Here is a 25,568-nt window from a genome sequence, read left to right as displayed (position 1 = left end):
TAGCTGAGACTAGTAGGAGTTACTGTCTAAAACATCTGGAATGAGCAAAGCTGCAAAAGATACAACACCCACTTTCTTATATTTTCAGGACAAAGTAAGAGACACAAAGGGAGAAATACATTACCTCAATCAGTTCCACCTGGCGCTGGTGAGTACTTCGGGTACCATGTAGCAAAGTGCGGGCTTCATCCAGTTGTGATTTTAACTGGAGACTCTCATTATATAATACAGAGAACTGGGACTGCATGCAACGGTATTCTGGAGTTTCCTTCACTACCTCTTCCACTGCCCGCCTTAGATCCACCTGTTTGGGCCCATGAAAGGAAAGAGAAGTAATTCATATATACTTGATAGAAATAAAGGCAACAAAATGCAATTGAAAAAAAACACTGAGCCACTGCATCCCTTTAATATAATATAAATAATATAAAGTGATTTATATTATTAATCAATTTGACATCTATACCATGGAAAATCCCAGGAAAAAAGGAAAGTTACGGGTTTGCAAGAAATTTATAACCTTGGTTCCTACTACTGTCTATATCATTCTTTCTCAGTCTTGGCAATTTGAAAATGTGTGGACTCAAACTCCCAGAATTCCCCAGCCAGCATGTTGGCTGGAGAAGTCTGAAACTTGAAGTTCACATATCTTCAGGCTGCCAGGCTGAGGAACACTGATCAATATGAAGAATGCCAGCTTTAGTTTTGTTTCTTCAACTGATCATTGCCTACAAACAAAATATGCTGGAACCCAGTTATTTATCAGTTTGATGGCATTGCTGAAACCATAACACCCCAAAGACATGCCAATGTACCTTCCCCAAGAGCAACTAGTTTTCAACATTGCCATTCCCACACCTGCAACACTGCTCTGAATGCTTGATTTTTACAGAGACCTGACTTTATTTTATATCATGAATGATGTCACCTATTAAATGCTGCAATTATAACATTGAAACAAGGCTAAAGTTTCAAGACAATCAACTGATCAACTGGATAATCAATGTTATTCCAACTGCATATTCCTTGCAATAAAATAAGTATTACAATATGTCCCTAATTTCAAGAGACATTCAAGAGACAAGAGTTCTCTAAAGCAATGGAATGACCTTAATATCTTAGATTGTGTTTTTATTTTTTCAAGTAAAATCAAAACACACAACATATTTAGGATATCATATATACAAGTTTGCTCATGTATATTTTGGGCATTCTGTAAAAAGAACTATGCAGATGGACACTATGAGAAGATGGACAATTCAACAGCCATCTAGTTAAAACTAAAGAAATCTGGGGGATTTTCAGAGACTAGATCAGTGATGGCTAACCTTTTTGCTGTCGCGTGCCAAAAATGGGGGGAACACGGGGGGGGGGGTTGTGCATGTGCGTACCCACACCCATAATTCAATGCGTCCCGCCCCGCTGCACATGCGCACGTGACCCCCCCTGCTCCCCCCACTTTTGGCACGTAATGGCATGGTGGGCCCAGTAGGCCCGTTTTTCACCCTCCCCAGGCTCCAGAGGCTTTCTTGGAGCCTGAGGAGGGCGAAAACGGCTTCCCCCCCCCCAAGGCCCTCTGGAGGTCAGAAACAGCCCATTTCCCCACTTCCAGTGGGCCCAGAAGGCCCATTTCTCGCCCTCCCCAGCCTCCAGAGGCTTTCTAGGAGCCTGGGGAAGGCAAAAACTGCTTCCCCCCCACCCCCCGGAGGCTGGAAACAGCCAATTTCCTGACTTCCGGTGGGTCCGGAAAGGCCAAAAATCAGGTGGCCGGTGCATGCATGCATGCTGGAGCTGAGCTAGGGCAACGCTCGTATGCCCACAGATATGGCTCCGTGTGCCACCTGTAGCACATGTGCCATAGTTCGCCATCACGGGACTAGATGGAAGAGTGCTTCAAAGCTTAACTATCTGGTTTTCAGCTGTATGAAGAAAATATATATTAAATAATGTATGTAATAATCTTGTCATTAGGAATCTGTTGCTATTTTGGAATAAATATCAGAGTAGTATTTAAGATAATATAGACAAAGTATGTTGCTAATATCTCCAGCTTGCTTTATTAGTCCAGAGGGGGGCAGCACTGCATCAGACAAATCTGCTTCCTAACTATACCCATTACAATTAAACTAATGTATTAAAATCAACGCAGCATATAGAGAATGTGGAGTTATACACTCTTGTAATACTTTTTTTAAAGAAAAAACAGAAAGTAATGATGAATTAAGACAATAAATCAAAGCAGTTTATATCTGTTGAATTCTGCCCATACCATAGACCTGGAGAGGTTGCAATTTATATCAGTTTGAAGGGTCAATAATATCAGGTTTGGTGTGTCATGTTGAGGGCTGTTCTCTAGAAAAGGAGGAGTTCAGAACTTTTAAGAGATTAAATGGATGTCTTAACAATCTGCTAGACTTAAGACTTTACAAAACTTACCAAAGCTTCCTAAAATGTTTAAAAAGGACCAATACATTCTTAGATATGAGAAGGTTTCAGGTATCACAAAAGTGATACCAGCAGGCTGCAATTCAGTATGGATGCAAGTTTTGCATCTCTGTCCTACATTTAGAGCATGCTCATTTTGACAAATAGCGAGCTCCAGGCTAGGTAGGAAACTGCTTGTTTTATTCAGACCTTGGGCTCTTGTAGTAAACTAAGAAGTTAATCATACTGATCCTTTGGATACATTTGGAACAATTCATCATTCACACTCTTCCTCTTGAGATCTGGCAGGCCCCTACCCTTTTAACTTTCCAGAAAGCACTTAAGAACTTATTTTTCCCCAAAGTATTGTTATGGACTGCACTGAGGAAGTTTGGTTGCAAATCAGGTTTTTCTGTTCTTGGTTTTATTATTTCCTGTTTTACTGCTTATATTCCTGGTTTGTGAGCCACCCAGTATTTGGTGTTAAGATGGGTAGCTATACAAATGTCATTAATAAATACATAAATTCGTTATACAAATGCAATGATCTGCCTTTTATGGGAGCTGCTGTGGTTAGAAAGGGCTACCTTTGGCTCCAAGAGATATTCCTGTGGGCCAAAGCCACTTCTTGGAAAGAGAGCTGTTTTCAGTTCCTGGATTGGTCTGTCTTTCTCCACATATCCAGACTGACTACTATACTTTGATGAATAAGCAGCAGACTGTAAAGGTTTGGGGTTAGGACGCTGAGCAAAACCAATGGTCTTCCTGACTTAAATTTCTGATAGTGTCCACCAAGTACTGCAGAGATTTCATATCTGCATACATTCCTTCATCCATTCAGAAGACACACCTGGGAAAACTGGTCCATTCAATAACACAAAGACAGGAACTATTGACTGCTAATTCTGATTCTTAGATGGACTCCAAAATTAAAGCCTTGCAGATGTGAGAGTGAATTACACTTTCAAACTTAAGTTTCCAGACTTTTGGGAAACACATGCCCTATTCATACCTTTAGCTTGTCATTCTGAGTTGTCACCTCCTCAAGATCCTGACGCAATTTTTCTAATTCACTCAAACGGTTTTCGGCAAGCTCCTTGTTTTCCTCAAGTTCTGCATTCATCTCCTCAAACTGCAAAATGGAAGAACACCAGGACCACAAATGTGTAACGTCCTATGCTTTGTGCTCTCACTCTCTGATCCCCCCCACTACCTTTATGCCACTGAACCTTAAAAGTTACCTTTCGAGAGTTGATTGTGATTGTACCTCCATAGAGACTGCTACCTGCTCCATATACCTTGTATCCTTTTGAGTTTACCTGTAACATTTACAATTTTAAAAAAACATGTATTAAGATTATCTGTTTTGAAACATTTAACAGCTGTTATTACAAGGGTAATGTTCACAAAGCTGCAAATTGTACAAAATGAAAACTTATCCAATTGGAGTTAAGGACTGATCCTCGCTGCCAGCATTAAATAGAAAATGATAATGTATTTGGTCTCCCCAGCTTTTTTGAAACTGTTGTTTTAAGATTTCCCTCTGCATATATAAAGGTTAAAAAGCTTTTTGGTTGCTTCTCTGTATGTGCATTTTAACTTTTGAAACTAAATTATCAATAGCAATAATTTCTGCCCCTCATGGAAATGTATACAGTTAATGCAAAAAAATGGATTAGAGAAATATTTAGCCACGGTAAATATGTACTTTATTCTGACTCAAAACAATTTCAAATGAGGTGTGAAAGCAAGCCAAATTCCAAAATTTTATTTTATTTTATTAATACATTGCTTTAATACAATTTTGTTTCTTTCAGGGAAAGGCAGTAAGCTATTCAAAACACTATCACAAGCTATTGGAAATTTTTTTATAATAAGTGAGCAGCCCTCATCAGCTGTCCAAAAGGAGGTTTCCACGTCTTTCAAAAACAATTTTCCAAGATGAAATTTAAAGTAGGAAGCCTTTATTTCTGAAAAGTGGTATATTAACACTTTATATTATACTTCCTCCAATTTTATCCATTTGATTTCCAGTTCTCTTTTTAAAAAAAAAAAAAAAAACTGCTATACTTTACAATCACTGTGCAACTTCAGAGACCTTCACTGAAATGCAAAATGCCTACCTAAGTAGTAAAGAAAGTCCAAGCTGATGACCACATTTTCACATTAACCGAGAAATATTACCGTATATGTTCCTATTTTTTAATCTGGGACTGCTACTTACTCTTTCTAGAACATCTGCCAGATGCCTGTTCAACCGCTGTTCTCGTTTGCGGATTTTGTCCGTATCCCACTGCAAGTCTTCAATTGTCGTTTCTAGCACAGATACACGAGACTCTGCTGTCTCTACTTTCCCTTGTAATTTGGAAAACTGAGGCAAAGAAATTAGAAGGGATGGAAGTTAAATGAGATTCCTGTGTTTATTCTAGAGAGCAACTACTCACTTTTGTCATTCTGCGTGTTACACACTTAAATTTTACTTATACCTTCACGAAGGATGCCACTGCCACATGCTTGCAAAAAAAGGAATCTTCAGAGGCTACTAATGAAACTTCCCTCCTTGCTCTTCCCTTCCAACTGCACCCACAGCCTATCCCATTCAGGATGTCACTGCAAATTCTACAACCTATACACTATATGCATCCTACGAATAACTCGTTTCTGTGCCACAATGTTGAACCACAACTCTAAAGGCACCTTCACAACATGAGAATCATTTCTGTTTTAAAATGCCAGAGTTACAGAATACCTTTTCTGAAGCAAATGTTCATGCTGACTAATAATTATGGGATTGTCCTCATATAACAGAACAATGAATTAAATTGCAGGCACACTTAAAACGGAGAACGGAAGTTTTTCATTTATTAATTTTCTGTTTAAGAAATGTATGTCATGTTTCTCCCCAAAAAAGAAAGCATTGCTTTGACAGACTCACTATTTTTAAACTGAATATTAAAAAATATTTAAAATGCCTTTATAGCTGAAAGCAAGACACAAAAGGGAAAACTGAAAGTAAGTAACCTAACTTAATTGTTAGTAAGACTAACAGCATCAGAATAAAATGTTTACTAAAAGTGAGAAATGCTGGTTCCAAGAATTAACACCTTGAACATCCCTGAGAAACAAGAAGCCACCAGTGCAGTTCACAGAGAACAAATGACACTGAACACAGCACTCTGCAAAGAGCAATATGGCATTTTGACCTTGCTTTCATTTCTAAATACTGTCCAGAAGCTTCCCCCTATCGTCCATGTTGCAATATTCAAGGCAAGGAATGAAGGTGGCCAGAATCTTTTTCTTAGCCAGAGTAGCTATAGTCTCTGTACTCCAAGAATAATGCAAGGTTTACCTAAGAACTACCTAAGGCTAAGATCTTTTAGAGAGAATGTAACCCTAACCGCAATATATTGCACCTCAGTCCAAAACTAGCTTGATGGTTAATTCACCTCCATATATTGCAGGTAGTCCTCGAGTTACAACCACAATGGAGCCCAAAATTTATGTAGCTAAGTGAAACATCTGTTAAGTGAGTTTGTCCCATTTTACGGCTTATCTTGCCACAGTTGTTAAGTGGAACATTGCATCTGTTAAGTTAATAACATGGTTGTTAAGTGAATCTGGATTGCCTATTGACTTTGCTTATCCGAAGGTCGCAAAAGGTTATCACATGACCCCAGGACACTGCAAACATCATAAATATAAACCACTTGCCAAGCGCTGAATTTTGATCACGTTTCCATGGGGATGCTGCAATGGTCCTAAGTGTGAAAAACGGTCATAAACCGCTTTTTTCAATGCAGTTGTAACTTTGAATGGTCACTAAATAAACTGTTGTAAGTCGAGGACCACCTGTACTGCATCCATATTCTCCATTCTAGGACCCATGAATTTCAACAAAGCCTACAGCAACCAATGGGGAGCAATATGTGTGAAGCCTTATTACCTGAATAGCTGAGATTGTCAATTATTTGAGAATAAATTGAGATGGATATCAAGTGCCAGAGTATGGTAAAACTATAACTTGGTAGAGATAAGCAGCCATAATCTTATGGCTCACGCTCCTAGCAGAAAAATTATGAGGACACTGATGCTGTTGTCCCAATAATATCTGAACAAACAGAATGTCTGAGTGCAGCCATCTGCACCCACTTCTAGTAACCTCAAAAAGCCTACTCCTACCCCAATCAATATATAAGAAGCAGTGTATTTATTTAACTTGGTGTATTGGTGAATTCTAAAGTCTCAGAGTTTTACAATAAACATAAATTTAAAATTAACAACAAATATTTTATTTGCACTTCTCATGGTAGCTAATGAATGAGAAAAGACCAGTTGCACCCATAAGATTCGTAACAATGAATTGCACTCTATGTTGTTTCAGCTTTACTAGTGGTGTGATACACATAAAAGTATACTATTCACTTAATAACTGGATGGCACTATGAGAGCTCTGCTTCCTCTGTTTTCTTTTTCACAATCTGCTTTTAGGCTCCACAGCTTATAGTTTCCCCCTTCATTGAACATCACCAACCTATTCTTCTCCTAGAGACCTCAAATTTTGCACTGTGTAGGTTACAAGGCCAAGCAAATAATATACATGTAAGATTCAGCAGCTTCTTAATTAACGTCCTTCTCCTTTATGTCTTTTCCTCTGCCCCCCAAAATCAGGTCACAATTTTCCTGGTCCCATCACTTTTGCTACATGGCTTCATAGAACCTTTCCTTGTACCTCCTGAGACATAGAGCGATGTTTCTCCTGAAGCAAATCAGCCAATTCCTGCAGCCTTCTGTTCTCATTTGCTAGAAAGGAATTCAGTTCTTGAACAGCCTCTTCCATTAGGGATACATCTGAAGATGAGGGAAAAAATGAACATTATCGTATTGAAGCTATCAGGCCCCTAAATATTTTCTTTTAAAAATAGAAATGTACAACACACAATAATTATTATATTTTTCATAGAAACCCAATTATTTTTATTTTTTAAAGAAAGTTTCTAGCCTTATAGATTTTAAGAACAGACTTCAGAATGATGGGAACAATTCTAAATAATCTTGAATAATTTTAGAGATTGTTTCAAAAAACAGGATAACTAATAAAATATCTGCATTCTTCATACCTTTCATTGTTAAAATTTGGAAATAATTTCAACAATAAAATTTGGAAATAATTGTCCAAAAATAGATCTAAGAAGCAATGTATAGCAATAGAGCCGTGGTGGCGCAGTGGTTAGAAGGCAATACTGCAGGCTTTCTTCTGCTGACTGCCAGCAGTTTGGCAGTTTGATTCTCACCATCTCAAAGTTGACTCAGCCTTCCAAGATTGGTAAAATTAGGACCCAGATTGTTGGGGGCAATACGTTGATATTGTAAACTGCTTAGAGAGGGCTGTAAAGCACTGTGAAGCAATATATAAGTCTAAGTGCTATTGCTAGTGCTAATAGCACTTAAATTTATACAACACTTCATAACAGTTACAGCCCTCTCTTAAGCTGTTTACAGAGTCAGCATATTGCCCCAACAATCTGGGTCCTCATTTTACTGACCTCAGAAGGATGGAAGACTAAGTCAACTTTGAGCCGATCAGGATCCAACTTCTGACAGTTGGCAGAAGTAGCCTGCAATACTGCATTCTAACCATTGTGCCACAATGGCTCTCTAATGTATATTTTGATTCTATACTACATCAGAAGATTTTAGGATTTCTCTTTCCTATAGCATTTTATTGCTTTTCCTTTTTGTTTATTTCTTTTCAGTTTTACAGATATTTCTAAATATATTTATAATGGTATAAATAACATTGTAGTGAACTCCCTATTACACAGAACTTAAGTACAATAAAGAAATCAAACATAAAATAAAGTAACTACAAATTATAAAATATATAAATAACCATTGTGGATTCAAACCTCAAGCAGCAAAAGTCTACCATGAATAAGTTGAAATATTAATGATGTTTGGTACTATCTACATAAAGCAACCAAAATGAAGGTTTTTCACCGATTTTATTAGTTCAACTAAATCAGAAAACAAATGTAATTCAGCAATAGAAAGATGGATCGAATTTAAAAAGCAACTGAAACAAATACTACCACATGTGTGATAGGAAGATTACAAAGATGCCTTTTGATGAGCTACAGTGCAAACTGGATTATATACCAGGTTAACCTGCAAGTAGTTTGGACCTAAGCATGTGAGAATAGACACATCACTTAATTTGAAAGGTGCAGCAAATCACCAGAGCCTGTTCTTTCAATTTCCAGCTCCAACAAGATACTGAACTCAAGGATAACACATTGTTGGATTGATAATCTTCAGACAATATGGGCAATAGCCAGAAGTAATGGGAATTGGGAATCTAGTAATATGAGTCAAAAAGTGCCCTTAATATAGTTTATCAAATTCAAAATTCATTTTATCAGATAATTCCAGTTTACTACAAGGCGTAGTCTGCCCTATTGTGGCAACTCTCTTGATGTGCAGTTGCAGTTCCAGCCAAATATCTATTTTTAGCATAATTTCAAAAGAATTTCAAAAGAACCAACTACTATAAAACATTATTTGTCAAATTGGCAGTAAAGTCAATGGATTAGCAACAGATTAGCCCATATTCCCTGAAAGGTTATCTAAGTATAAATGTTTTGAAAATGCAATATAGTATATCCATAAATTCTAGAAAATGCCATACCTCCACTGTTCAGTTTCTGAGACAGCACATCCACTCTCTCCTGAAGTTTATCATACATTGTCACAATCTGTGTGACTGCACGGCGGGAAGACTCAAAACGTTCCTGTAGTTGGGATTCCATTTCCTCACTAGTGCTACTAGCCAGTGTAGCCAGAAAGGAGAATGCAGGTTCAAATATTTCTCCTAAATTATAATAGTGCAAGAAAGTAATTATAACTAGATGTAATCTGGATCCAAAAAATAAATTATTTCATACTACCATGAGATCATAAGCATCTGTAAAACATCTACCATCCTGTATCAGATACTTTACCTCGATCCCGCTCATCTTTACGCTCTTGGTTGCTGTCTGAATCAGGTTCTGGTTCTGGTACCACCAAAGCTTTTCGCTCTGACAGGAGATCCCCAAGGCCTTGATCCAAGTCATAACGTTTCAAAATGATGCGAATGTTTTCATCAAACTGAAAAGAGGACATGTTTCATTGATAAGAAAGTTTGCCAAGCAAAATTAAAGGGATGGGACCATTAAGAGAAAAATGAAGCAGACCTGACTCCAGTAGCGGTTGACGATCAGTAGCGAAGCATCATCTGTGGCTTGACGCTTTTCCAGCTTCTCTATATGCTCTCGCAGCTCATCTTCAATAACTTGTCGTTGGTCCAGCATCTCTGCCAGTTTTCGGTTCTTAGTCTGAAGTGTGCGAATGTCCAGTTCTTCCTGAAATACAGCCAACATGGTATAGTGATTACAATGTTGATCTAAGTTTGGGAAGAACAACTATTCATTTCAATGTATGTCTGAAGTGGTAAGTCAGCAGTAAGCAACCTGACGGTCTCCACATTTTTTGGACCAAAGTATCCACAATCCTTTGCTACTGAATTCCAAAATATCTAGAGAACGCTAGGTATCTACATATCAAAATCTGATTAACATTTCACACTATAGGAAAGGGGTTATCACACAAAGTTTGTCAAATATCCCCCTTCCTAAATTAGTATGAAAGGGAAAAGGAATGAATAAGGACTCACAATTAATCACCCACATCCTACCCTAGAAACAGGTTCATCACTTCCATGAAAGTTAGACTCAAGTCCACACAGCTTTGTGATAGAACCCATCCCAGTGGCTGTGGGAGTCCAGGAGAGCATAATAATCAAAATAATATTACATTCCACAGAAAAAGTAAAACCCAACATGAGATACAAACCGTTGAGGAAACGCCACCAAGCTTAATAGTCTCTACAGTGGTCTCTGAGTCCTCAACTCCTGCCTTCTTCTCTGGAGGAGCTGATGGGCTAGTCTCCGCAGCCACTCGTTTGTTCCCAATCCCAGACATAGCTACAAACTGGAGGTTCCCACTTCTCCAATTATTCTTCCTGAAAGAAAGAGAAGGAACATTATAAATATTTTGAATTTTAACTTTTCTCATTTGTCTTATTAAGACATACTTCCAATAATCAGGAAAAAAAACTAAACAAGACAACAAATTATATGTGAAACAAAATGCATGCAAATCCCGTCTCCTGTATTATAATTTTTGCACTCAAGGCCTCATTAGTATTAAAGAAAGAAAAAAACATTCTCCATCTTAGAATCCACAAAATGATCTCAAAAATGCTTGTTTAATTTGCTATTTCCTGCTTTTTTGCCCATTTGAGATCTGCTGACAAACCTCTGGGATCAGAGCTGAGAACATTTACATTTAATTATTTTGAAGGACACAGGGATCTGAACTGCATCTGGTTATGGAGTCTTTAATGCTCTCTGAGCTTGGTTGTTAGCTTGCAGATGTTTCATTGCCCTACTAGACTCCCACCAAAAACTGGCAAAGCAAGCTAAAGTATATAATCAGAAAGCAAACACCACACTTACTGGCACTGATGATGTTACCTAGTTGGCTAATGAAACATCTGTATGCAAACAACCAAGCTCAAACACCAAGGACTCCATAGTTCAATCCTGAGCTACAGGTATTCTACAGGTAGTCCTTGACTTATGACAATTGAGCCCAAAATTTATGTTGCTAAGTGAGAAATTTGTTGAGTGAGCTTTGTCCCATTTTATTACTTTTCTTGTCACATTTGTTAACTGAATCACTGCAGTTGTTATATTAGTGACATGATTGTTTCCCCACTGACTGTCAGAAGGTTGCAAAAGGTGACACTGCAACCAACATAAATGTGAACAGCTGTAAGTCAAGGACTACCTGCATTGTCATCTAGCTTTCAGTAAACTGAACAGCAAAAATACAAAGACAGCAAGAAGCGGGGGAGAGTTAGCAAACGAAACATAATGACAGGCTAAGGAATAAAGTATTATCCCACCCCTTGATCAAAACTTTGTTCCTTAGCCTGTCATATGTTAGTAACTCTGTCCCACCATTTTGCAATTTTTGCATTTTTGCTGTTCTGCTTACTGAAAACTTAAAAGATGACAATAGAATATCTGGAGCTCAGGACTGAACTATGGATTCCTTGGTCCTCTCTGTGCTTGGTTGTTTGCTGGATCAAAAGGTATCCACCAACAAGGAGGCGTGCACCCTGGGGAGCAAAAAAACAAGGACCGATAAAACATACTGGAAAAAAAATATAACAACAGGTGCTCCACTGTCTTCTAAATGCTGCTTGCTCAAAGAAAAGGCGGGGGGGAGGGGGGAACTTTGCTCATGCTCAGGGGAACTCTTAACGAGAGACACCTACAGTGCCCGAAGCTGTCAACAGCCGCCCAGGGCAGCACACCGTTTACCGCTCGCTGGGTGTGAAGTCCAACGTCCTCGGTTCTTCCAGCCCCACACATTCCTCCATATCCCCCGGCAGCCCCAGGCTCAGAAAGAGACCGCTCGGTTTACGACAGCGCTGAATCCGGCCTCTTCAGCCCCCTTCTCCCCAGGCGCCGTCCCAGGAGAGAAGGAGGGCGACACACCCCCACCCCCAAAAAACGGAAGGCCTCCCCGACCGCCGATATACGGTCTCTGCCTCTGCACTTGCTCACCAACCCCCACAGAGCCTGCGGCCTACAACGATTGCCACAGGAAACCGTACGCCGACGATAAAAACGCCAAGCGACCAATCCGGCCTCGCTTCTTCCCCTCCTTTAGAACGGCCTCTTTTGCCCTGACGCAAAATGGCTGCCGCACCCATAGCTTCACAATCAGTAGAGGGGGCGAGAGAGAGCGAAGGTGCTCAGGTTCCGGGTTCAGTTTTCATTAACTTCTTTCCTTTTATTTATTAAATTTATACGCCGCCCGTCTTCTCTCTCTCTCTCTCTCTCTCTCTCTCTCGCCCCCAAGCGATTCTGAACCATTATTCCACCAGTCGGAACCTCTTGTTGTTCTTAAAAGAATGGAGCGCGAGGTGTTTGGAAACGGCCATTCAGGCATCTCAACGGCTGCAAGTAAGGGATTATTTAGCTCGCCGGCTCCCTGCTGCCACCGAAAGGCCGTTCTCTGTACGGAATTATTATTATTATTATTATTATTATTATTATTATTATCATTATCATTATCATTATCATTATCATTATCATTATCATTTAATCTTTAGTGAGATTCACAGCCTTTGAGGCTGGTTAATAGCTCAGCAGCTCGAGTCCTAACCCAAACTATTAAATTAAGTCCTATATTATTATTATTATTATTATTATTATTATTATTATTACTATTACTATTACTATTACTATTACTATTACTATTATTATATAATATTTACTTTATTCATTAAACATGAAACTATATTATTATTGTTATTAGTATTAGTATTAGTATTATATAATATTTATTCATTAAACATGAAACTCAGTATATAATATTATTATTATTTACTTTATTCATTAAACATGAAACTCAGTATATTATTATTATTAATAATAATAATTGATTGATTGATTAAAGAAGTTTTTGGAAAAGGTAACATACATGCTGTTTAAATTTAAAAAAGAAAGCTGAGGTCCTTGGCGAGCTCGGCAGGCCCAGCTGGCGCTGTGGCGACCATTCCCTCTTCGCGGTGCCTTTTGAAACTACAATTCCCAGCACCCCTCGAGGTCCGCAACTCCTAAGAGTTAAATTATCCACGGAACATCCCCCGCCCCCAGGGGGCTTTGGCTTCGCCACCAATCGGCTTCTTTCTGTCAAAACTTGTGGCGGCGCCTCCGCGGGGTTCCGCCCCCTTTTCTTTTTTGTTTACGGTTGCTGAGCTACGGCCAGTAACTTCCGTTCCTTATATCTCCGCCTTCCGCTTCCTTCGCGGCGGTCTGGTGGTGGTGGTGGCGGCGGTGTGCATGTTGCTCTCTATGCCCAGGTAAGCCTAAGCAAGGATAGGAGAAGGTCGCAATGAGAGACCTTGCAAACAAAGCTAGAAACGGGGATCCTCAAGGGGACGCAGAGCAAAAGGTGAAGCCAAAGAGCCTTTTCAACGGCATCTGATGTTGAACACATGTAATTGGATTGCTAGGTGCATGTATGGGATGCATCCATCCTTCGAAAGGTAGGTAGTAGCAATAGCGCTTAAGATTTATATACCGCTTCGTAGTGCTTTTACACGCTTCAGCTGCTCCCGGTGGCTGGTGAGGATTGCAGTCTTGAAGGAACAAAGTGTAGCTCACACCTTTTTCAAGGAAATCTGCAAGGAGGAGAGTCCCTTTCTTTCTTTCTTTCTTTCTTTCTTTCTTTCTTTCTTTCTTTCATTCATTTTTCTTTCCGTTCCCCTCTTTCCGAGAAATGCGACATAGAGTTGAAAGCCAGTATTGGGCTTTCCAGTTTCTCCCAGTAAGACAAGTTGAAGGAGGGCCTGTTTGAGTCAAACATCTGTTTCATTCATGTTTGCGTAATATGTATACATTTTAGATAATTACAATTTTTATGAATATATAGTTCACGCTTTGGGACTGCAATAGGGACTAGCAACTTGGTTGCTAACTGGAAGATTGCATAACCCATTGAAATTTTATTTCTTCCTCCTCTATTAACTCTGCTTGTTGCAAGGCAGTTGTGAAGTGCCTGAATGGTGACGTTACCATGGCATGTTGCAATGGTTGTAAATGTGAGGATCGGTTGCAAAAAATTTTTTTCACTGTTGTAATTTAAGTGGTCACTGCCCAAGACACTAAGCGAGGATGACCTGTAATAACACTAACTGCACTAATTTGCTGCTTGTTTTGTCTGGAGTGACATATGGCAACATATGAAAAGTTACTAGGGAGATACGATGAAAGAACACTTCTCTCTTTCTCTCTCTTTAGCCTTCTTTTAATCTTTTAATATCAATAGCTGTTAACATTTTTGTGTGACTAGGTTTTAAACTATTTCTAGTATGTTCACTATTCATGACAGGTCGCTATCTGTATAGTCTAAGGAATACATCTGCCTCATCAGTTGAATCATATGTCAACCTTTTGTTGTTTTCCATCCGCATGCACAGTTTATAAAAGTTTCTCCCTTTTAAGTGTAAATTTTAAATTTTTAATGTATTTTAAAATATGGGTATCTTAAATTATGGGTATTAATTCAGCCAAATTTATTTAAATTCATTTTATTCGATTTTAAATTTTGTATATGTGTTTTATTTCATGGCTGTGCACCGCCCTGAGTCCTTCGGGAGTAGGGCGGTATAGAAATTCAATAATAAATAAAAATAAAAAATAAATAAATATAGGTGGTTTATATTTCACACTGGTTGTAGGATATGTTGTCATTAGTATTCATGCAAGAAGAATAGTTGTAGCACAGGGGTGTCAAACTTGCGGCCCACTGGCTGGATGCATCATGCGCTGGCCACACCCACCCCAGTTTAGCGAAGGGGGGAAAGTCATGATACATCATGTGACGACAATATGACGCTGCGAGTTTGACACCCCTGTAGCAGAAATATCTATCTACAAGGCTTTCCCATTTCTGAACAGGATGAAGTGTTTCACATTACTGTACCAGGTAACATTAGTAGTGCAGGAGATGCAAGGAAATGAGTTTTGTTCATTGGCACCAGTTGAATATACATGCATTATATAAATTATGTACATGCTTTGGCGGAAGAGATGTGTAAAGGGTTCATTTGCATAAATCTTTTTTCTTTTAATAGGGAAATAGTTTGCACATTTAGGATAAAAATGACTTTTTCCTTGCTTTCCTAAATACAGAGATGAAAATAAAGGGAAATTTATTCACAATGATGGCTTATTAACATTCTTACTGGCATCACCAGAGCACTTTTTAAAGTCTTAACAACTGGAAAACTGGTTGGAAAGAGCACATACCCTTGTCTGTTTTGTCTTTGGGAAAAGATGTGTTCCTTCAATGCGTTTCCACTGCTTTGGGCAAATTAGCATTGGAACAAATTAATTTTCCTATGCAGAAAACATTGGTTTCATATTCTTTGTTTTTCCCCTTCTGAGTATATATTCTTTTCTCAAAAAACCTCACTTTTTCTAGCCTACATATTTTCACCTAACCAATTAATTTTTGTAGCCTGGAAGTTATCTGCGTATCTTCTAATACCACATTTCCGTTGAACAGTTTTTACACATCAGCCACAAAGTTTGCCAGCCCTTGAGAGAATAGACAATGTATTTTTTTCCCTTAAATTGAATACCTTAGAGAAAGAATAAAAGCATGTAAGAGTGAGACTCCATTCTTTCTTTGAACACAGTTTTTAAAAGTTTCAAAACAAATAGAAAGTAATTCCAGTATGCTATTAACAATGGTGGGCCAGAGTAGGAAAACTTTTATGGCATATCGTTTTCAAACTGTTTGAAGCTTGTGATGCATTCATTTGACATGGAATATACCATGTTTTTCTCAGCGCAATATTCTGGGTTCAGACAGCACCTATAAAATAAGCATGTGAATTAGGTTCACACAGTCTGAAAGGAGAAGATAGTATGGTAGGTTTATTTGTGATTCAGTGTACTGTGGGAACCCCAAATTAGATTTCTAATGCAGCATTATATCAGAGAACAAAATCCTATAAAGGAAATCATAATTTTATTGCCATGAAAAATCTCTGAAAAGTCAGAGATGACTCTACAATTTAGGTAATGTTTAAATTATTGTTAAAAAAAGAATAGTGTGATACTTTAATCTTTAGGGCGAGATTAGAGGGAAATGAAATCAGAAAAGTTTATATAACTGCATTATTAGCAATGGCCATTCTTAAAATTAGTTTTGGACCATAACACAATCTGGCCTATATATGCTAATTATCTTCTATCCTTAGTTTTTGCCACTGAAGCTTGTATTAAATATATTGGAATTTCTCTTCTTGGATTTTCCAGACAACATAAAGCAATCAAAATACATTTAGTTGTTTTAGGATTCAGTAACTTGCTATTGGCAAAATTATTGAGAAATATTGCTGTAGAATTTAACAATGTTAGAACAAAACTTCAGCCACTTGGGCCAAACTCACATTATTTCCCTTCTGCAATCCAGTTGAAAGGAAATTAAAGCCATATGTCTTTCCTGCCATCGGAATGTTTAATTGAACCAAGATTTAAAATAAAATTGACTTTCTTTAACAAAGTACAATAGTGAAATCAAAATAAAGAAAGAAGTGATGGTTATAATTGCTCAAATGTAAGTATGGTGAAAACACAGATTCAAAACGCAAACAATAATCCTGTCAGGAAGATACTTTTCTGCTCTGGAATATTGGCTTCCACCTGGCTTTTAATTCCCAGAAATCAAAAAACAACTTGTTTCATTCTTCTTTGTACTTTGCAAACTTTAGTACTATTACAAACATAGCATGTGTTTTCATGATAAATTATTCTTCTCTACTCATTTACATTTCCTTGAAAACATATCCTGTTCTTCCAAAGACCTTTCCTCTTGTTGTTCATTATTTTACACCCCATTAATTTCCCCTTTTTATATTGCCTTGTACAAATATGTCATCAGTATAGCCTACTCCTGATGTAGACAATAAGCTCTCTGGTCCAAGGCTGTTTAACTTGTGTTAAGTTACAAGACAAACTTTTGTGAGGGCCTTTTAGCTTAGTCTAGTAGTTTATCTTACTAGGTAGGTAAAATAGAGCTTGCAACTGTCAAAAGTTCAAGAAGGGCTATAAAATAAAGGTAAAACAAAATTAATGTTTAAGCAAATTACTAGCCCCTTCCTTCCAGCCCATTTTCCTGCTCCTATACCCATCCTGAGGGGACTTCCTTGCGATTGTACTTATGTATTTTTCCTGCAGTGTCTCTGACATATACTTCTGAACTGCTTACCTGCCGTGCCTGCCTTGTTCCATTTTCATTGGTAGTCCTTATGTTTTTCTCAATCTTCCCTAATGCTTGCTTCCTGTTTAGAATTACTCTGTATATACTTATATATGTATGTATATTTGTAACTAGTCATTTTCCATAATTAACACTTAGGATTCAGAAGTATTTATTATCTGAAGAAAGTTAAAAAGAAAAATATAGAACATGGCACATATTTAGGTACTACACTAATCTTTGTATTTATTATTTAAAGTTCTTTACAGCAGAATTTTATATTTAAAAGTAGGTTCTTTTCAATTCATTAGAACTTATACCCTGATGAGGACGGATGAACAGCTTAAAGAATTAAAAATAATATGTCAAATAATTTTAAAATTATTTCTAAACCACTTTTAACCTATTATTGAATATTTCTAGGAATGTTTCATCTTTTTTATTGAATTTTGGTTAGAATTCATACTGTAGCACCGCTGCTTGTTCTCGGTGGCTGGGGGGAGGCGGTGGTTCTCCTCCAGAATCCTGGCCGCAAGCAGCAGGGTGAGAACCACTGCACAGCCCCAGGGAAGTAGCAGGGGCAGCGCTGCTTGTTCTCAGTGGCGGACGAGGTGGGGGTGGTAGTTCTTCTCCAGAATCTCGGGCGCAAGCAGCAGGGTGAGAACCATTGTGCAGCCCCAGGGAAGTAGCAGGGGCAGCGCTGCTTGTTCTTGGCGGGTGAGGGGTGGTGGTTCTCACCCTGTCGCTTGTGGCCAGGATTCTGGAGGAGAGCTGCCACCCCCACCTCGCCTGCCACTGAGAACAAGCAGCGCTACTGCTGCTGCTCTTCTGGGTTGCCTGAGCCAGCCAGGCGCTCCAGACCACGGATGCACATCGCCGTGGGCTGGAGGGCCGGGGCTATGCAAGAAGCCCGCTCAGGCGGGGAGGGAGGGAAGCCCTGGCTGGCCCGTCCTGGCCAACAGCTCTCTCCTCTAGAAAGCGACTGCCGGGATCCTGTCTCCACGTCTTTGGGCACATGAACTGTTCTTTGTGTGTGCATGCGCACCAGAAACCACAAGACCAGGTGGCCAGCACGCAAGCGCATGCTGGAAACAGAAAGATCATCTTCCCGGCAGGCACACCGGGCAACTGCTCTTTCAGTTTCTGGTGCTCCTGCGTATGTGAAGACCAGCTGGTTGGTGCGCCGGAACCTGGAAGAGCAATGGGCGATGGCTCCGTGTGCCCAGAGAGATGGCTCTGCATGCCACTTCCGGCACGTGTGCCATAGGTTCGCCATCAAAGGTATAGGTTCTGCTTGAGCAGGGGGCTGGACTAGAAGACCTCCAAGGTCTCTTCCAGCTCATTCTATTCTATTCTAACTTGCAACCATTGTTAAAACTCCAGAACCTGCAGTAACATCTAGATCAAATAGACTAAATAATAAAAGCTTGAGTTGAATCAAGAGTAAACTTCAAGATGTGTTTTGGGGTAAAGCAAGCTTGTTTTTTAATACTGCAGAGGTTCCTTATATCTGAATTGATTCAAAGTAATCATATATTATGAGAGGCCCAGATTACCTATCAAATAAAATTGCCCACTATTTTAAACCTGGATTTCTCATAGTTTGAGCCTTTTATATGTAAAAGAATCAAGCTATATATCTGTGACCCAATATTTTCGGTATGCACATTAAATATAAAATATTAAATTATTAAATATAAATATTGCATGTGAACCCAGTACAAAGAAAGATATTCTCATACTTGACGGGATTTAAATTGGGTCTAATAATAAATCTCGCAATGAGTTAAAAAGGAGCATGGTACTAAAGTTCCTAACACTAAATGGTGACAAATCTAGAATAAATGTCTAGCTATAAAATTGGGGAAGTTAAATTCCTAAGAGGTAATTATAATTTATACAATGAGAATCTCACAGAATGACCTTGTTAGAGTAATTTATTCAATGTCCTGTAAAAAAATAATGTAAGAAAGAAGCATAGAAAGGCCTCTCAAAGAGTCAAGCACCTTAAGAATTAATTCATGTTAATCACATTTAGCCCATCCCAAATACTCAAAAGGAATTTGAGAACAAATATCTGAAATTTCTTTGCATGAAAACAATGGATTTGTTTTATATTTGCTAGTTGAGAAAATTTCTTGAAAATACTTACATAAAGAAGTCAAATACAATGTAAAAATTCCATTCCATGTACGTGACAAAATTACTGTTGTGCCCAGTAGCATCTAATATAATTTATCCAATTAACAGAGTAATCAGATAGGAAAACCAAACTTATGAAATGAGTTTAGGAATAGAAATTCTCAATGAGTGAAATATATCCTCTGCTTATAGCAAGGCCTTGTGCGCAGTAGTCTCTTAGTGCAATTCCATTAAGTATTTTAGCATTTCTACTTAATGCAAGAGGTTCTAAAGCCAAATTAAAAGGAGAAGGAGGAATAGTATGGACCTTGATTTCAGTTTAATGGCATGTGAATGCGCCTATTAAATCTGCAACAGATCAACTCGATATGAACCGGTCATCATTGTTTAAAATGAATTTCTAAGAGGGAGTAGCAATCATGCAAAATATTGTTTAAATGAAAGCTTTCAGTACAACTACTTTTTCACCAGGCATGAAATCTCCATATATATATTTTTTTCTTTACTTTTTACAGAATTGGATCTAATCATGACCTTACTAGAAGGCCCCCTGAACAGTGTGCCGCATGAAGCAAGAGGCTGACCAAATGGCACGCAGGAAAAAACCAAAGGACTCTCGAACTGCAGATGTGGCATCCATGTTCTCACACAGATTACTGCCTTGGGGCCGGCTATGCCGTTGCTCCAGCCCATTCCTGCAATTCCTTGTCTTGAGTGTTGTGACATTTGGTGTGATCGCTCCCTTCACTTGCCGAGACCTCCTGCATTCTTATTTCTACATTCGTGGTTGGTACCTGAAATCAATGACCCAACATTTTTTAAAGCAGAACCAAGAGGAGGGTTTGAGTGCTCTCCGTTACTTTGAGCGACTGCGGAATACATCAGAGAAGTTGACCAAAGAGGCCTTGCAGCCATGGTTGCTGATTACCATCATTACTGTTCAAAGGAGCCCGGAACTCCACTATGTCCTTCAAGTAGCAGCCCGCTTCCACCGTCTGCTCCAGGAATGTGGCCCTTCTTGCCAGCACCATCAGCTCTTACTCTGTAATGTGGAAACAGATCCCAGCAGCCATCAAGATGCTAAGCTGCTGGCTACTTTCTTTCCTGTGGTGAACCACTACAGTGGTCAGGAAAATGTGGATCTCTTTCCAAACCGTTTTGAGAAGGAGAAGCAAGATTACACCTATTGCCTTGAGAAATCACTTCAGCTGTATGGACCAGAATATGTCCTGTTGGTGGAAGATGATACCCTCCCAGAAGAAGAGTTCTTTCCAGTCCTCCATCACTTGTTACAGACACGATTCTCAAAGCCCCACCTCCGAGATGCTCTCTATATCAAACTGTACCATCCAGAGAGACTTCAACATTACATCAATCCAGAACCCATGAGGCTCCTCGAATGGCTCGGATTAGGTATGTTTTCAGGATCCTTCTTGGGCTTTGTCTACTCATGGGCATCCAACCGCTCCAGCCTTAGTTGGTCCATCGTGTTGTTTTTTGCCCTGTACAGCATGCTGCTAGTAGAGCTGGTTGGGCGCCACTATCTCTTGGAGCTTCGACGCCTGGCGCCATCCTTCTACAACATTGTGCCTGTGACTGAATGCTGCACTCCGGCCATGGTGTTCTCTGCTCCTTCAGCACACCGTGTATTGGGTTACATGAAAGACGTTCAGTGTCGCCTAGGTTTTGCCAAAGATATTGCTCTTTATTCATTGCTGCGTACCAAGGGCGAGCACGCATTTGTGGTTGAGCCCAATCTGGTGAGACATGTGGGGTTGTTTTCATCTGTCAGGATCAATGATAACCCAGAGCTGCTTTGATATTTATTAATATTTTTTATTTATTTGATTTATTTGATTTTATTTGATTTCTATACCGCCCTACTCCCGAAGGACTCAGGGCGGTGCACAGCCAAACAATAAAACACATACATACAAAATTTAAAAGTAGAATAAAATCAAATTAAATAATTTTGGCCCCGACAAATTTAAAACCCCAAACTTTTAAAACCAATTTAAAATTAAATGTATAAAATACTAAAAGATATTTAAAAATTAAAAATCTTTTATAAAAGAGGGAGAAAATTAGGCCAGGCCCGCCTGGTGAAATAGTAAGGTCTTTAAAGCGCGGCGGAAGGTGCGCAGATCCAGGATCCTCCGTATCTCTGGGGGGAGCTCGTTCCAGATAGTAGGTGCCCCCACAGAGAAGGCTCTCCCCCTGGGGGCCGCCAGTCGGCATTGTTTGGCTGACGGCACCCAGAGGAGCCCCTCTCTATGGGAGCGTACCGGCCGGTGGGAGGCTATTGGTGATAGTAGGCGGTCCCGCAAGTACCCAGGTCCTAAGCCATGGAGCGCTTTAAAGGTGGTAACCAAACCCTTGAAGCGCACCCGGAAGACCACCGGGAGCCAGTGCAGCTCGCGCAGGAGGGGTGTTACATGGGAACGCCATGTCGGTCCCATTACCACCCGCGCGGCCGCACTCTGCGCCAGTTGGAGCCTCCGGGTGCTCCTCAAGGGGAGCCCCATGTAGAGAGCATTGCAATAGTCCAGGCGGGAGGTGACAAGGGCATGAGTGACCGTGCGTAATGAATCCCGATCCAGAAAGGGACACAACTGGCGAATCAGGCGAACCTGATGAAAAATCCTCCCGGTCACGGCTGTCAAGTGCTCTTCTAAAGACAGCCGTGAATCCAGGACGCCCAAGTTGCGAGCCCTCTCTGTGGGGGCCAATGATTCGCTCCCAATAGTCAGCGATGGCGTCAACTGACTATATCGGGACGTCGGAAACCACAGCCACTCGGTCTTGGATGGGTTGAGCCTGTTCCTCCCCATCCAGATCCGTACGGCCTCCAGGCACCGGGACATCACTTCAAGGGCATCGTTGGGGTGATCCGGGGTGGAGATGTACAGCTGGGTGTCGTCAGCGTACTGATGGTACTCCACCCCGAAACCACAGATGATCTCGCCCAGCGGCTTCACATAAATGTTGAACAGGAGAGGCGAGAGGACCAACCCTTGCGGCACCCCACATATGAGGGGCCTCGGGGTCGACCTCTGTCCCCCTGTCAACACAGACTGCGACCGGTCAGAGAGAAAGGAGGATAACCACCGCAACACAGTGCCTCCCACCCCAGGTGCTGGGGGAGCTGTTGCGCGACCACACTCTCAACAACCTTCGCCACAAAGCGAAGGTTGGAGACCGGACGATAATTTACCAACATTGCCGGGTCCAGGGAAGGCTTCTTGAGGAGAGGCCTCACCATCGCCTCTTTCAAGGCGGCGGGAAAGTCACCCTCACCCAGCGAAGCGTTTATAATCCCCTGGAGCCAGCCTCGTGTCACTTCCCGGGAAGCCAGTACTAACCAGGAAGGACACGGATCCAATAAACAAGTGGTCGCATTCAGTCTACCCAGAATCCTGTCCACGTCCTCAGGGGTCACAGGATCAAACTCATCCCAGATAACATTCTCAAGACCTGCCCCTGTCTCTCCCTCTGAGACTACCCAGTCGGAGTCCATATCTTCCCGAATCTGAGTGATTTTGTCATACAGATACTGAACAAAATCCTCGGCTCTACCCTCCAAGGGGTCCTCCCGCGCTTCCTGATGGAGCAGGGAGCGGGTCACCCTAAAGAGGGCGGCCGGGCGATTATCTGATGACGCAATAAGAGCAGCAAAATAGCTACATTTCGCTGCTTTTATCGCCACTAAGTAATTCCTAATGTGGGATCTTACTAGTGTCCAGTCAGATTCAGAAAGACTGGCCCTCCAACTACTCTCTAGGCGTCTTTTCCGGTGCTTCAACTCCCTCAGCTCCTCGGTAAACCAAGGAGCCAATTGAGATCGGCACCGGGTCAGAGGCCGCAAAGGCACGACCCGATCCAGAGCTCCAGCAGCCGCCCTCTCCCAGGCGGCCACCAGGTCTCCAGTTGAGGCATGTGCCAGAACCTCAGGAAATGGCCCAAGCTCCGTCTGGAATCTGTCAGGTTCCATCAGGCGCCTGGGGTGGAACCATCTTACCGGCTCCGCCTCCCTGCGGCGGGGTGCAGCAGTTCGAAAGTCGAGACGAAGGAGAGAGTGATCTGACCATGACAAGGGTTCAGTAACTATATCCCCTATCTCAAGATCCCTCGACCACTGTCCAGAGACAAAAACCAGATCCAGCGTGTTTCCCCCTGTGTGGGTAGGGCCATGAATTAACTGGGTCAGGTCCATAGCTGTCATGGAAGCCATGAACTCCCGAGCCATCTCCGACGTCTCACCCACGGACGGCAGGTTGAAATCCCCCATGACCATAAGCCTAGGGGTATCAACCGCCACTGCGACGATGACGTTGAGTAGCTCGGGCAGGGCTGTTGCCACGTGGCAGGGAGCCAGGTACGTGATCAGCAAACCCATCTGAATCCCATGACCCCATTTCACAAAAAGGGATTCACAGCCGTCCGTCTGAGGAACAGTGGCCTCCCTCGGTCTCAGACCTTCTTTAATGATAACCGCTACCCCCCCACCCCTCCCCTGTGACCTCGGCTGATGGAATGCTTGGAAACCTGGCGGTTACATTTCAACTAGGGGAACCCCCCCCCTCCTGGCCCAACCAGGTCTCCGTAATACCTGCCAGGTCTGCACCCCCCTCCTGAACAAGATGACAGATGAGGGGGGCTTTATTTACTACGGACCTGGCATTGCACAGCATCAGCCGAAGGCCTGGGTCCTGAGGGTTTATGCAACCTGAGGAGCAAGAAGAGCGCACTCCCCTAACACGATATGGCCCCCTGCTCCCGCCATATCTACCCCTCCCACCTACAGTACTGATGTTCAAAAAACCATCCGGACAAGCTCTAACCCCCCCCCTCGACCCCGGGTCCCCCACCGCCCACACCGCTCTTCACTGCCAGACCCGACCCTCCCCCTTGTGGGTTATCCCCCATACCCACAACCCGAATTCCAATCTGACCCTCCCCCTCCCTGGGACCCCTTAAAAATTTGACTAAAAATTTCGATAGAAAACCCCTCAATCCCCTAGTTTGCACATGCCACCTCTCTGGGTCCCAAAACCCATCCTTGAGGTGGGCCCTCGGTAGTGAGGAGGGCCACATCTGCGAGAGGGGGGAATCTCGCAGCGCAAGAAGATCCGCTGTCGTGTACATCTCCAAGATACAGCGATGGAGGCACGGAGCTCAAGCAGGGGACTTCACAAAAGATGTAACACAGCCATTTGTTCATTGATGTACTATTGGTATCTCTACTGTCCTCCCACGACAGTAGGAGGGTCCTGATTATCTCATCCAATGGGAACGGCCTCCGGCCCGCCCTCTCATGGCAGGGCCCCCAGGGGGCTGTAGATCGAAAAAACTTCTCCGACAGACGAGACTCATGATGTAATAAAGGACCCCTCAACAGTTGCATCAATTGGCTGACCCATGGTCAGAGGAAGAGTTTATCAGTCTATCAGTCAGTCAGTGAGTCACTTCAGGGGCAAAGATGGAAAATCCTTGGCATAGTCTTATACTCAAGATCACATCCGAGTAAGTCCCGATGAAAAGTCCTGATGAAAAAAGGGGAGGGAGAAGAAAGGAGGGGGAAGAAGGGAAAAGGGGAAGAAAGGTGGGGGGAGAGAGAGAGGACTCACTCAGGGCAAATAATGAACCCATTTAGGCGGACACAGTACCCGGGAGGGGGAGGAAAAAGGGCTGTCACCCACCAGCCCTATTTTCCTCAGTTCTTCCAGACCCCAGCCTCCATTAAATGTCACAGGAGGCCTCCAGGTCCTCTGCAGCCACCAGGATATTCAGGATATTCCGAGGGGGGGTGGTCTCTCTCCTCTCTTCTCTTCTCCAATCCCAAGACCCGTTTATACTCCTCTCAGTTTCTGAGTGGGTTAGGTGGAAATTCAACGGGCTGCCACCACTCGCTGCCCCAAAGCCATTCTTCCTCCTTCCTAAGGAATGAAACAGATGAGCAAAAGCTCAACATGAAATATTTACTGAGCTTTGCTGAGCTAAATCATCTTCAATTGCAAGCTGGGGACTGAATCAAATCAATTGATTACAGTCACTAATGTTCTTGAGAAGTAAGCTTGGAATTCAGGTTTCTAGCATTCTGTGTAAAAAAAAAA

At 41.5% G+C, this 25,568-nt stretch overlaps 2 protein-coding genes across 4 annotated transcripts in view; one reads left to right on the top strand and one right to left on the bottom strand.

The window, feature by feature from the left end:
* RNF20 (ring finger protein 20) overlaps nt 1-13,316 on the bottom strand; it is a 29,003-nt gene extending 15,687 nt beyond the window's left edge. The window contains exons 1-10 of one of the 2 annotated variants that reach the window (XM_034410623.3): nt 13,021-13,316; nt 10,315-10,483; nt 9,657-9,824; nt 9,423-9,570; nt 9,110-9,292; nt 7,154-7,272; nt 4,649-4,795; nt 3,666-3,743; nt 3,437-3,556; nt 125-304 (exon numbers count right to left, since the gene is read on the bottom strand). In XM_034410623.3, coding sequence (XP_034266514.2) covers nt 125-304; nt 3,437-3,556; nt 3,666-3,743; nt 4,649-4,795; nt 7,154-7,272; nt 9,110-9,292; nt 9,423-9,570; nt 9,657-9,824; nt 10,315-10,483; nt 13,021-13,022 — 1,314 coding nt within the window. In that variant the 5' untranslated portion in view covers nt 13,023-13,316. Of the gene's footprint in view, nt 1-124; nt 305-3,436; nt 3,557-3,665; nt 3,744-4,648; nt 4,796-7,153; nt 7,273-9,109; nt 9,293-9,422; nt 9,571-9,656; nt 9,825-10,314; nt 10,484-11,806; nt 12,119-13,020 lie in introns of those variants that run through there. The other variant, XM_034410624.3, reaches the window with a different exon arrangement.
* Nucleotides 13,317-13,336: 20 nt separating this feature from the next.
* PGAP4 (post-GPI attachment to proteins GalNAc transferase 4) lies at nt 13,337-21,298 on the top strand. 2 transcript variants are annotated; one of them, XM_034411267.3, is made up of 2 exons: nt 13,337-13,588; nt 19,971-21,298. In XM_034411267.3, the coding sequence occupies exon 2, from the start codon at nt 20,022-20,024 to the stop codon at nt 21,273-21,275; it is 1,254 nt and encodes a 417-aa protein (XP_034267158.1). In that variant the 5' UTR covers nt 13,337-13,588; nt 19,971-20,021; the 3' UTR covers nt 21,276-21,298. The 2 variants fall into 2 exon arrangements, with proteins under 2 accessions (XP_034267158.1, XP_034267159.1); XM_034411268.3 differs by having other exon boundaries at nt 13,341-13,402.
* The last annotated feature ends 4,270 nt before the right edge of the window (nt 21,299-25,568 follow it).

This window comes from Pantherophis guttatus, chromosome 2 (assembly GCF_059756535.1).
Source record: "Pantherophis guttatus breed Tessera chromosome 2, ASM5975653v1, whole genome shotgun sequence".
Classification (NCBI taxonomy): domain Eukaryota; kingdom Metazoa; phylum Chordata; class Lepidosauria; order Squamata; family Colubridae; genus Pantherophis; species Pantherophis guttatus.
The sequence above is the reverse complement of the archived record's forward strand: the minus strand, read 5'-3'. Positions and strand labels throughout refer to the sequence as shown.